Source organism: Callospermophilus lateralis, chromosome 12 (assembly GCF_048772815.1).
Source record: "Callospermophilus lateralis isolate mCalLat2 chromosome 12, mCalLat2.hap1, whole genome shotgun sequence".
Lineage (NCBI taxonomy): Eukaryota > Metazoa > Chordata > Mammalia > Rodentia > Sciuridae > Callospermophilus > Callospermophilus lateralis.
Genome location: NC_135316.1, coordinates 78,074,132 through 78,087,686, shown reverse-complemented (window position 1 = coordinate 78,087,686; position 13,555 = coordinate 78,074,132). Strand labels below are relative to the sequence as shown.

Below are 13,555 nucleotides of genomic sequence, written 5' to 3'. Positions count from 1 at the left end.
TATGTTTTAAATTTTGAGACAGGATCTCGCTAGGTTGCTGACAGCCTTGCTAAGTTGCTGAGGCTGGCTTTGGACCCGCAATCCTTCTGCCTCAGCCTCCTGAGTCTCTGGATTACAGGAGCATGCCACCACATCTGGTGCAAGGAGTTTTTGAAACCATGAAAACGGGTTTTTTCTTTTCTCCTTTAAGTGTTTACAAATAAGAATGCTATGATATATACACAATACCTATAGTGCCCCTCAAAATAGCTTGGTTGATGGGGTTTTTGGCTTTATATTGGGCATAATGTTTTTTTAACTTTAAAATAGTGAATATGCATTCAATAGAAACTATACTTTGCATTTTGAATTTTTATCTTTTCCTGGGCTAGGGATGTTATGATACGCAATGATACTCTCTTGTGATGCTAGGCAGTAACAGCAGGCTACAGCTTCTGGTCATTCATGCAACACTGGGGTAAACAACTGGTACCCTACAATGGACTGTTTGGCTAAGGTAAGATGCTTGATAGGTTAGATATTCTAAAATATTTTTGGTGGGGTGAGCTGGGGATCAAACCCAGGACCTCATGCATACTAGGCAAGTGCTCTACCACTGAAATACACCCTTAGTTCTTAATTGCATTTTGACTTAACAATATTTTCAACTTTCTGATGGTTTTCTGAGAATGTTACCCCCTCATAAGTTGAAGAGCATCTGGATACACTTTTCACACACTTTGTTATTGTTTCATGAATCCTGATTTTCGTTTCAAAAGCAGTATATATGATCCTTAATAATTTAGTTACTTCTCAAAAATATCCTGCAAGAAAAAAAAAGTCCTATGGTTAACTAGGATTTGCAACACAAAGGATTGTCATTTGACTTTGTCATATAAAGTGATCAGCTTTTTATTTTAATGAATCTCTCTGATGTTTAAAATCACATGGACCAAATGAAAAATGACAATACCATCGTTAGGCATGTCCAAGAAATGAGACCTTGATGAATTCCATAGAGAAGTCTGACCGGATAATGGAAGCTGAAAAGTCATAATACTGTTCTGACAGGAAGGTGCAGGTTAAAAAAAAAAATGAAAAGCACCAACAATTCATGAAAATGATGGGCTAATTGAGGAAGCAAAGTGCAATCTTCTCCTCTCTGCAGGAAACCACAGAGTGGAGAAGCCCTTGCTCAGCAGACAATGAGATACAATCAAAGGACATTCAGCACACTATAAATGAAGCATTTGGGAGTGGAATGACTTTCTCTATACCAACAAAGCCTCAGAAAATCCAGAATTTTATTGGTGAGATTCTTGCATTGCAAGAACAATGCATCATGGATCCTCACCCTGAAATGATTAAAAGTAACTGAAGTAAGTTTGATGTTCAAGTTAAATTGATAAATATGTATATAGAGTATAGAAAATGCAGTTACATGTGTAAAGAGCTATACTGTTCCATTTCCAAATATGAAAAGCATGTAATTTAGAAACTAATTGAAACCGAATTTGTAAACTAATTTGTAAACTAATTGAAACCTCAGACTTGCTTAATAAGAATGTATCCATTATCTAATATGCAATTTTTGCTCCTGGTAGAACTGGTTCTGTTGGGGGGGGTGGTCATGAAAGGATCCCAACCCTTTTCCTTAGTCAAGGCTTTCTGCTGTGAGCAGGAGTACAAGATAATCTTTCTTAAATGACCCAAATTTCTAGATCCTTTTGAGAATTTGATTATGATTGAAATTCAACGCACAGGAAGTTATAATGCTGGTTTCGAAGAATTTAAGCTGAAAGTGGAAACTGTGTCTCACCTTAAATACACTGTATGTCTAGAACAATTCCTGGTTGAATAATCAGTGAGTAATATAATGGGAGGTCTTAAGAGAAGAGGAAGATTAACAGGACAGTTGCAACTGGAAGGCTGTATTGAAGAAATTAAAGAAGCAGACCAGATAATTGAATGAACACTCTAGGATTCATCTAGCTATTGAACAAAGAGAGAAATTTATTTACAGAGTTTTTCAAATACAAACAAAATAGCACTTTTTAATTGTTTTTTTACAAAATGAATATTGAAATAAATGTGGTACAGCACAGTACAATAATGGACGAAAGAAAACAAGATCTAATGATTGGAAAATGTCTCTCATGACTCTCATCTCCTCAACGGAAGTCTCTCCTACAGTGGACAGAAATTTGCCCCTTGACTTCATAAGAATATCATATCAGAAGCTACTCAGAGAAATATTGCATACCTTTGAATAATATTGAAATATGAAGGCTTAACTCTAAAAGTCTGCATAAACACTGAGAACATGTGGAGTGGCTAAAGAGTTTATGCAGGATATACAAAATACTGATACAGTGGCATATTGGTCCATTTATTAGGTTTAATGTATGTTTCATAAAGGGATAATACTGTGTTTTCAATGGATAGTAAAAAGAAAACAGAGGAGTAATGCACTAGGGAACCCCTCCCCCACAGTCTGTGTGATGATTTACGTGTGTTGCGTGGGCATGTGTGGATGTGTATCTGCGTGTGTGCTCGTGTGCTTTCAGGAGTGGCATTACCTACAGGGAACGTTTGTGGGGTACCCTGCTTCCCACATAATACTGTTTCTACTAGCCCTTTTGATTCTCCCAAGTCTTCGCCATTAAAAAAGAAAAGCAACCAAAATTCTTGTTTGCATATATAGATTAGATTTGCATGTGTATGCGATATATGCTGACAATATTGTGTGGAATAGAAACACCCGATACCCTGCAACTCTTAGCCTTTGGTCCATTTTTTTTCTTTCCTCCATCATTCTCCATTTCTGTCACCAGCCTCCCACCACCCTCCCTTCCTAAATAAAGTTCCTTGTTCCATCGGGTTTCCCTTCATTAGCACGGTATTGAATCAGAACCACTATTCCACCTTTTAGAAGCAGCCGGAAGTTTTGGCCCCTTCCAGCCCCTGTGGCCTGTCTTCTCTTCGGCTTCTCCTGATGGCTCCTCCTCAGTATGGGTAGTGCTTCTGTTTCTTGCCCGAGAAGCAAGCCAGCCATGTGCACAGCAGCATGGCGGCAGCGGCACCTGCTCCCGTGCAGTAGTAGGCCCAGCCGATCTCACACTTCCCTAGGGACAAACGAAGGGAGAGAGAGCAAGAGCAGATGAAGAGGGCTTTGAAGGAGGTTTTGTTCTTTCTGATGTGTGTGCTCTGAAAGAACCTGGTGTTCTCACTCTAATGGAGCGATACTACGCTGAAAACTATCTTGAGAGTAAGTTGGTTGTATGCATTTCAGAAGGCTCTCAGGGTCTGTGACTCAGGCCAGCCAAGAGGACAAAAACCTGTTCCCTTCACCAATGCCCACAGCCCTGGCTGAAAGAACGAGGAGTGGTGACACCCAAGAAGTTAGAAGGAGTTGATTCTAATTTGACACCTTTAACCCAAACTCACGTGCATAATAAGGCATTTTAGAAGAAGAATTCAAGATACAGGTACCATCTTTCTGCAAACAGGCCACTTTAAGGAAGAGAACCATTTGAAGGGCAAAACTAAAATGAATCCTGTATTAACATGACATTGTCAAATGATCACACTCTTATTATCTGAATTATAGAACAAAACTCCCTGATTCTCCCTGGGTCAACGCCTTTAAAGTGTCCTTCGAATGAAAACAATGACAAGAGCCAAATGGCTCCCTCTGTCTCAGTTGGTTGATTATTAATAATAATAACACACCCATGATTCTAAAAACAGAAAGATTTTTTTTCATATATGGTCTTTGTTGGTTTCTTCCAACAACACTGTGAGGTGAAATGCTGTTGAGAAGCAAGCTAGGATTTAGAAAAGTTAGTGGTTAACCCAAAATCATATGCTTACAATTGTTAGTAAACTGAACCAGGATTTAAACCTGGGTTCCAGATTCCAAGAATAAAAAGTCATTTATTGAAAATTTCTTTTCTGAGTTCATGAAAGTGATTTCTGCACTTGTGAACTTTTTTTTTAATAGTACGTTTTTCCACATTATTCTTTTTTGTGTGCAGAGTGAAGACGACCTCTGTATGTTACATTAGACTCTGTCCTTTCTGCTCTAAATTCTTACTCCTCTTTCCTCAGGTCTGACCATGTTATTAGACAATGTTCCAACAGCAACCATTTTCCTCTCTTTTGTTCTTGCTTACACATCACCTTAGAAACAAACATAGGCAGTGGGACACTTGGATTTCAATTGCATCAACTATAGGCTAAAAACCATGTCCCTTTTTGCATAAGTCATTCTTGCCTTGTTCATTTGTGATAAAAGTAATAACTTCTCTATTGAGAAATGCAAAGACTGTTAGATTTAATGTGTAGTTCAACTTCATATTCATTTATAGTTTTGATATGAAGGATCTCCCAAAAGCTCATGTATGAGAAAATTCATAAATAGAGGTGATATGAACAGATTATAAGAGTCATAATTCAATCAGTGGATTAATCCATTTGATGGCTTAATGATTTGAAAGGACTACTGTACTGGGTGGTGACTATAGGCAGGTAGGATGTAGCTAGCAAACCTCTCTCTCTGCTTCCTTGCCACTAGGAATCAAGAAGTGCTTCTCCATCATGCCCTTGCGCCATGATCTTGGACCCAGGGCAATGGAGTTGGCTGACCATGGCCTAAACCTCTAAAACCACTAGCCAAACTAAATGTTTCCTCCTCTAAGCTGTTCTTGTTAGATATTTTGGTCACAGTGGTGGAAAGCTAATTAGCACAGGATCTTCACTGGAAGTTTACAGGAAGGGTAGTTGTTATGTGCCCCATGTGTACATAAGGCAAGGTGAGACAAAGTTAAGCAAGTTATTGGCTTGTGGTCAGCCTGAAAAGCAGCACAATTAGATCAAGAGCCTCCTCATCTTTAAAGTATCCCAGATATTACCATGCCCACGAACAGCAGGCTGCATTGTTCAGTCTTCAGCCCAGCTGTCATCCTGGATTTGTCCCTTCTTATGCAATAATAGTAACAGAAAATAATAGACATATATTTATTACTATTTACACAAAATTATTAGGAGACATTTATGTGAGGTGAATACTAATGTTTCTAACTACTTATAATAGCAAACATATGGAATCAACCTAGATGTCCATTAGCAGATGAATGGATAAAGAAAATGTGACACACACACACACACACACACACACACACACAGAGTGGAATATTATTCAGTTATAAAAGAATGAAATCCTGGGGCTGGGGTTGTGGCTCAGTGGTAGAACGCTTGCCTGGCATGTGTGAGGCACTGGGTTCAATTCCCAGCACCCCATAAACAAATTAAATAAACAAAATAAAGGTATTGGGTCTATCTACAACTAAAAAATAATATTTAAAAAAAAGAATAGAATTCTGTCATTTGTAAGATCATGGCTAGAAGTGGAGGTCATTATGTGAAGTGAAATAGGTCATGTATACAAAGACAAATACCACGTGTTCTCATTTGTAGAGACTAATAAAGTCAATCTCACTGAAAAAGGAAATGGATAGTGATTGCTAGAGACGGGGAAGGTCAAGAGGCAAGGGAACATGAAAACAAAGTATATGAGAGATACAAAATATTCAGAAGATGAATAAGTTCAGGTTCTTCCATAGCACAGTAGGGTAATAGTTGATTTAAACAATCTATGGTATATTTCAAAGTGACGAGAAGAGTATGAAATTTCCAGTCCATAAAAAAGATCAGTGTTCCAAGAGAAATATTTATTATCCTGTCGTCACACGTTATACACATACATTAAACTAACAATAATAAACCCTATAAAGATGTACAAACATTGTCTCAATAACATTTTTTAAAAATATATTGATGTATTTGATCCTCATGAGAACACAGTGTGGCAGGTACGTGAATGTCATCCCCATCTTTCAGACAGAAAATTTAAGGCCGAGCAAAGTTTCATGTCCTGTGTCCCTCTCCCCAGTGCCTGTAGGTTCCCTGGCCACTGTGTCTGCTGCCCTTGTCCACCTGTCTCTCTGCTTCTACTCACATAATCACCAGCAGCAAAGAAGGCAACCATCTTTTTAAAGATAAATCAGATCAAGTCACTTTTTGACTTAAAACCCTTGCAAGAATTCTCCAAAATCCGTCTCTCCCTGTGGGCTCTGGGGTCTCGAATAAGCTGGTATTTGCTGTCCTCTCGGGCTTCATGGTCACCCTCCCCCTGTGCCTCTCCAGCCACACTGGCCACCTTCTCTGTAGCACATCCAGCTAGTTGCTGATAGGAGAGCTCCACATTCATTATTCCTTCTCTCCAGAAAATTCTACATCCAGACTGTTGCAGAACTAACTGGCTCCTTCTCCCAGTGGCAGCTCCCAAAAGACACCTCCCACCCACTGTGGCCTCTGCGGTTGCTCTCTTGCCTCTGCTCACTGTATTGCCTCCACAGCACTTTCCATGGATTATAAATTCAGTGTGTGCACTTTATTTGGGTCTCCATCTCTAGAATGAAAACTTCAATAAGGGGAGACTTCCTATATTTTATTCCCAACTATCCACTATCACTGTGCCTGACCCACAGTGGGCACTCGATAAATGACTGATTAAATAAAAGGCAAGGTAAAATAAAAATAAATAAAGGAAACAAAGCAGGCAGGCAACCATCTCCTAAAAAACAGTAAATCTGGGATTTTATTTTAAGAATAACTCTAATCCTATTTTGGAAATGAATTTTTGGAAAGACGTTCCCAAAAGCAAGTATGTATTTCCAAACCTCCTACAGAGTATTTTAAATTTAACAGGGAGTTCAATTCTGAAGGATCACATCTCCACCTTGGGTAGGTCTCACAGGCACAATGACCTCCATTAATTCTGATAGACAGCATAAGCATTTTTCAAGGGTAACAAAGTCCCCCTTCACGGACCACGTTTGCTAATGTGGCTGTGAGTCCTGGGAACTATCTCCATTTTGAATTATTCTTTACCTTGATTAAATAAATCTAGAAGGGAAAATTAGAAGGCAGCTAAAAGATGGCCAGTGGTTTAGACCCTTCCAAAGAGTCAGCAGAATGTGTCGTCTATCTGTTCCACAAAGAGCTCCTGACATGGAATATAAGCCATTGCTCATTATTAACAAGGTATTGACCTACATGCAGTTCCACGACCTGACACTCAAAGCAGAGTATATAATTCTTTATTAATTATAGGACACTTTCTTGAGAAAAAGAGGCTGGCAAGGATAATTATTTCAGAAGAGTATATGTGACAGCAGCACTGCTTATTAAAGATGAAAAGGTGGGGGGAGGCTACTAACTCATTGATCATCAGAGGGCCAAGGTTAGAGGGGATAATATTTTTTCCTATAGTTAAGTCAATAAAACATAAAAACTTCAGAGGCTTGTGCCTGGAGGGGAAACTATAACTGATGGTGTAGATGCTCCGCCCCATTCCTCTGGATCCCGCTGATGGTTCTGGGCTCTTAGTCCACAACTTCTGCTTGTGTTTTGCTCCTAACAGCTCTTACTTGAAACCCACCTCAGAGGACCCATGAGAAAATGGAACCAATTTGCCTCTACTCTCTGGCAGCTGAAGTGATCCCCAGTACGACCTGTAGCCAAGGTCATGACTCAGGACTGGGACACAAGTGGGAAGACTCAGTGACTTCTTGTGTCTCGATGGGGCAGACGGTGCAGTGTAAGGAATGTTCCAGAACACCTGTGAGCCGAGGCTGGGACCTCCCCTCAGATTGCACCTGTGCCTGGTATTCAGTCCTTCATCGCTTTGCTTTGAAATCTGGCTCATTTCCTGAACCACTTGAACACCAATCTTCACCTCAGCATTTGCTCTAGGGAACCAGATCTTAGATAGCAGCAGTGAACAAAGTTCTCTTGTTTTTCTTTACCAGAGGGGCTCGTAGTTTCTTCAGGTGTCCAAGGCTTAAGCACCCCACCTACCTACCCACCCAAGTCCTGTCAGCCCCTGAAAGACCCAGAGCCTGAGTCACTCTTCCTTGTGCTGCCATTTTCAAGGACAAGTCCAACTCCTTGTCGAGAACAGTGTGTAACTGTAGTTTCTAATCACTGTAATGTTTCTGGATCCACTCTAGTTTATGTCACAAAACACATGGTGGGCTCATCAGACCAATGGTCTATCAGCTGGGAGGAAACTGAACAAAGGTTCTTAAAATGTTTGGCAATATAAGAAAATGTGATTGCTGATTACACATCTATGCAAGTTCATATGTTATGATTTATACATTTCGTGGTTAAATCCAGCGGCTGATTAAGGACCAAATGAGCAATTAATGTTTAGTGCAGTTGGAAATAAAAATATTCCTGTATTTCAGATATGAAGATAATTAGGCAATTTGAGAAAAAAAAAATTAAATCAAAGGTGACTTTGATTTGTTCTAGTATTCTGGATTACACAGAAATAGAGCCATCTCATCAAACCAGCCTCAAAAATATATGAAATATACAAGCACTCCCACAGACATATCTTTAGAAAAGCAAAAAAATAATCAAGATCAGTCCAGTAAGACCAAGATGTATCAACAGGGTTCAGGCAAACATGAAGAAACATTAAGTCTACAAACCCCTGGTTCTTCATTCCCTCCCCTCCTTCTCTCCCTCCTTCTTTTCTTTTCTCCCTTTTCCCTCTCATTCATTGATTCAACAAATATGTATTGAGGGCCTGGGCCCACTGGCAATCACTGAGTCCTAGGAAGTTAGTGGAGAATAAGATGAATATAATTCCTGCTCTCCAGCTTACTGTCCAGCAAGGAAATAAATACTCAATGATATTCTTACACTTATACAATAATTGTGATAGGCTCTTGAAAGAAAACAAAAATCCAAGATTCTAAGGCAGTAAATCTCAAGAGATCTATATAGTGTGGTCAAGTCACTGAAGGAATGCCTTAAATTTGAACAGAGTCTTGCCAGATGAGTAGAGGCAAGCCAAGCACGAACATGGGAGGCCAGAAAAGAGTGTGTTTGGGTTAAGGGAAAGGTTTTGTTAAAGTATTGCTCAAGTAAGACATGGATGCCTTCTGGGGTGTAAGGCAAAAGATGAGGTTGAGTATGACTGTTACTGGAGTCCTGGTCCAGAGGCCTGACTCTGGAGGGCCCAAGAAATCTCAAGTCTAGCTGCTCATTCTAAAAATCACGAGGAAAAGTAATGGTGAAAGTGGGAAAGGAACTCTAGTCACACGGCAATGGAGGAAGGGAACTTTAATCATATCGCTATAATGGGAAGGCAAAGGTGACCAGACGTATGCATGGTCAAGCAGCCTTGTCACACTATGGCCTGGTTCATTATTATCTCAGGACTGATCACGCAAGGCCTGGTCAAGTTGCTCCTGCCTTGGGGTAGTTTCCATTCATCAAAAGATCTTTAAGGATCAGAATTGTTGTTCCTGGAATCCAAGGTGCTTGACTTGAAGCAAAAGACACAGATGAAAAACGGAGACAGAGATGCCAAGCTTTTTATATCTGCAGGCCCAAGTAAAGTGTCAGTGTTTATAGCAAAATCAGACTCTTAAGTCCTTGTTGCATGATTATTCCCTGAGTTTGAGAGCTTGAATTTTGGAAATTCCTTCTTTACAATTTTCATTCAATTTGCTGGATAGAAATATAAGATACTCCACAATCACAAATGAATCTTAACTACCTATTTTCTGTTTTGCAAAGTTATGGAAACTGGACATACCGCAGTGAATAATACTGACAGGGTCCTTGGTCACATGAAGCCTACTTTCTAATATGACATTAGCTGCATTATTTAAATACATTCCGTGTATATTACACATAAGTTTTATAGAAATTCAATGAAATAACACAGATATAAATTTTTCTTTTCATAAAACTATAAAGTGAAACATCTGAAAGTCTCTGAGAGACTGGATTTATGACTCATAGACTTGACAGTATGTCTTCAATTGCTGCAAAGAAAGGGAAAGTAGATTTTTCTTCCTGAGCATGATTTCATTGTTAAAACCCACATGCTCAATGATTAAAAAAAAAAAAAAGTACCATGTTTTACAGTCATATAAGAAAAATATCTTTCTGAATACTTTAGGCTATTAGAAAACAGGAGACGTTTACATTTATATGTAAGTATAAGTAGCACAGTTTCCCATGAATTTTAATAGAACTAACTGGAACCAGGAAATTTGGTGTGTGTGGTGGGGGTGGGGGGGCAGAGGGAGAGCCTCTCAGGGCCTCTCTTTTTCCCTGTCATGGCAATAACTGTTTGTTATTATAATGCAAACAGAAAGCATTTTACCAGAGGGCAAGTTTTGTCTGTGATCCTTTCAGGAAATTAGAGAGGCAAATCTATTTAAACTTTCCCTTTTGCTCTCCGTAATGCTCCATCAAACAGGACTCCAAGCTTGCTTGGTTGGCAAATTGCTGCTTTCAACAATGGGGAATACTATTCTTGACAGATAAAATAGAGGTTAATGGGACAGAAAGCAGCATACCATAGCCACATGCCAAGTCCACAGACAAAGGCTCCGTGGCAGCATTCCAGGGCAGCTCCAGTGTGGGGCAGCGGTGTGGAGAGGTGTGGCGGATTTTTTTTTTTTTTTATAGGGTGGCTTAAATTAGCTTTTAGTGCATCTTTTGGAAGTAATAGAGAAAGAGGCGCTACAAAGAACTTGGCCCTACTTCAAATAACAATGGAATTCCATTGATCTTTTCATCTTTTAAGGACATTGCAGTTTAACCTCTGGCCTTCCATTAATTTGTTCAATTAATGTTTTGGTGTCTATGATGCGCGACTGCGAATGCCTGTTGTGTGTCCTGTGCTCAGAGCAGTGCCTGGACCCAGGAAGACAACCAATACACATTCGAGGCCTGAATGGACATCAGAGCCTTGACTTGTGCTGACACTAGAAATCCAACATGAATGATTATATATAGCTGTCATGTAAACACTGAGTGAGGGGCGAAACCGTTAAGAAATGACACCTCACCTCAATTAATCATTTTTGTCTATGATCCTGTTAGGGTATGAGAGGCAAATCTGTTTGTATTTTCTCAATCTGATTTCCATGAAAGTTTGTATTTTCTCAATCTGATTTCCATGAAAGCAAAGTAATGAGCTCTTTATTTATATTAAGTAAATGGTGAACTTGAGCTTGAACTTGGATCAAACTGATTCTAGAATATTTTTTCTGTCCTCAGATGATATGTAAGGAAGATCTCAATTAAATGTATTTTTCTTATTTGCTAGGTATCTAGTAGTTAATCTTTGCTGGAACTCATATGCCAAGAAAAAAAGTTCATCTCACCCCTTTGACTTGGTGAATCTTCTTAAAAGACTCTACATTCCATGTCCACCTTGGTTGGAAGGTTCTAGTTATCAGAGGACTATATCTCGCAGAATTCCCCCCACCCCCCAGTTCCTAAGCCAATGGAACCAAACTCGGTACTCTAAAGAATGTGTGAAGGTGAAGTCTAAAACAAATTTGCTCAAGGAATCCTGACAACCTGTGTTTCCGGCACGAGAACCTAGCTTACCATGTGCCTCCAGACTTGGCGTGTTTGGCCTGCCTGGTTCTGTCTTGAGCCCTGCCTGATGAAGGGCTCCAGGTCTTGGGCATTCTCCAATTCCCCTCTAGGGCTGCTGGTAGATGATGGAACATTTGGGGACTGGGGTCTTTAGGGAGGTCCTTAGGTCATTGGGGGCATGCGCTAGAAGGAGACTGTATAACCCCAATCTCTTTTTCTTTCTCTGTGCTCTGGTTAAAGCTATGATCACTTGCTGCTACATGTGTCCTGCCAAGATGTTATCTACTATCAGAAGTCAAACCAATGGGGTCATCTGATCTTACACTTGAATTTTCAAAGTTGTAAGCTAAATGAACCTTTTCCGTTTATAAAGTTAGTTGCTTTGGGTATTTGGTTGTAGTAATGCAAAGCTGACTAGTACACCATTTGTCACAGAATCTTGATCTTTGCTGTGTCTTCCTGTCTCTATTTTGAACTTGAGCTCCATGGATTCTTAACTTACTTCTCTTTTCTTATAAGGATGCTGCTGAGCTCCCAGCATGCCTTGTAACCACAAGTGCCTGCATCAGGACAAACAAAGCTGATAGACTTCATTTATCAAGGCTTAATATTTTCTGTGATATTTTGAAACTGTTAATGCCTTAAGGTATAAATGTAAAGTCTAGGTAAGAGAAACAGACACATTAGATTTTGTCCCTGTTCCTTATAAATAACAAAAGCCAGAAGGTAATAGGATCAATGGAAAGAGAAAAAAATCTTCTGTAGTCTTAACCACCACAGACAAAATTTGATGTCTTTCTACTCTTGAATAAATTCCTTCATACCTCTTCCTATTCAGACCTTCTTTACATAAACATTAAAATACCGAATAAAAAGAATATATCATGAGACCAATTCCACCTGCTCTTTTGTGAAGTTACTGAACAAAAGTGCCACTCGTAAAAAGAAAAATTATTGAACCTTTGACCTGAAACATACAAAGTCTTTAATTCAAACTTTTAATGGAACAAGTAATAAAAAACCATATTTCAGGTGTCTGTAAAGAGAAGAACTTGGTTGGTGGGCAGAAAGAAGTCAAAAGGTTGAAGGAAGAATATGAGGTTTGGTTCTTCTTAAAACCTTTGCTTGTTTCTTATGTCTGCTTATAACTGGAAGTATGAATTCAAATTAATTATCAGGGTTGAACTCTACGTGACTCTAAGGGCTCCATTTATGTTGTAGTTTTTGCACTCCCTAGAGATGGGCCCCAGGGGGTGCTGTCCTCAAGCAAATAATGGGAAGGAGACCCACACCCCCACCCCACCCCCACACACCACCACCATTACCACAGTGTGTCCTTAAAGAATAGGTGGTGAGGAGATGTGGGCAACGGTAGAATCTCCCCCACCTCTATCCAAGTACTGCGCCTATTCACAGAATATTCCAAGAAGTGGACATTTTGATGCCTCCAGAGTCAACACAGTGAGGGGCCCAGCATTTCTCCTCAGCAAAAGCTCTCAACTCTAATGTATGAGACTGACTTTTCTGTCCATCCAGTACATTTTTCCTCAGGTTTAAGGGACTAAATGGTAGAGATGGGGTCACTCATGTGCATCTTTCATTTGCTGCAGCCAGGGTTCAGTTGGTCTGGCCCAGTACGGTAGGATGTGACTCTCTTTGAAATAGAACGGATCTTTCCCCCAACACATATAGTGTATGTCTGTCAGTACGTGATGTTCTAGCAAGACATTCGAAAAAAGATCCCCTCATCACACACCTTTATTATGTGCCCTACTTTTTCCATAAAGCTAACTGGGATGCTGGGAGTCATAATGTACAGTGCAGATGTGTCTGTTGGTGAGAACCCACACCCCAAGCTATGGCAGTACCCAGTATTCTCTATATCTACACAGGTTAAAGGGAGCAGGGATTTAGTCTTTGGAAAAGATATGTTATCTACAAACAGCTTACAACAGCACTACCTCTCCGGAGATACATTAGGGGGTAAAGTTTAATGGGAAAATATGTATCAACCTTATATTTACCCAATGCTGTTTAATTCATTCTGTCACCAGAATGGAAAGAATAGGAAGGGCCTATACAGTACAGAGGG

General features: G+C 39.7%; 1 protein-coding gene across 1 annotated transcript in view; it reads right to left on the bottom strand.

Annotated features, from left to right (window-relative positions):
* Positions 1-1,972: 1,972 nt before the first annotated feature.
* Positions 1,973-13,555, bottom strand: part of Lhfpl6 (LHFPL tetraspan subfamily member 6) — a 228,832-nt gene continuing 217,249 nt past the window's right edge. The window contains exon 4 of the mRNA XM_076872532.1: positions 1,973-3,104. Coding sequence (XP_076728647.1) covers positions 2,986-3,104 — 119 coding nt within the window. The 3' untranslated portion in view covers positions 1,973-2,985. The remainder of the gene's footprint in view (positions 3,105-13,555) is intronic.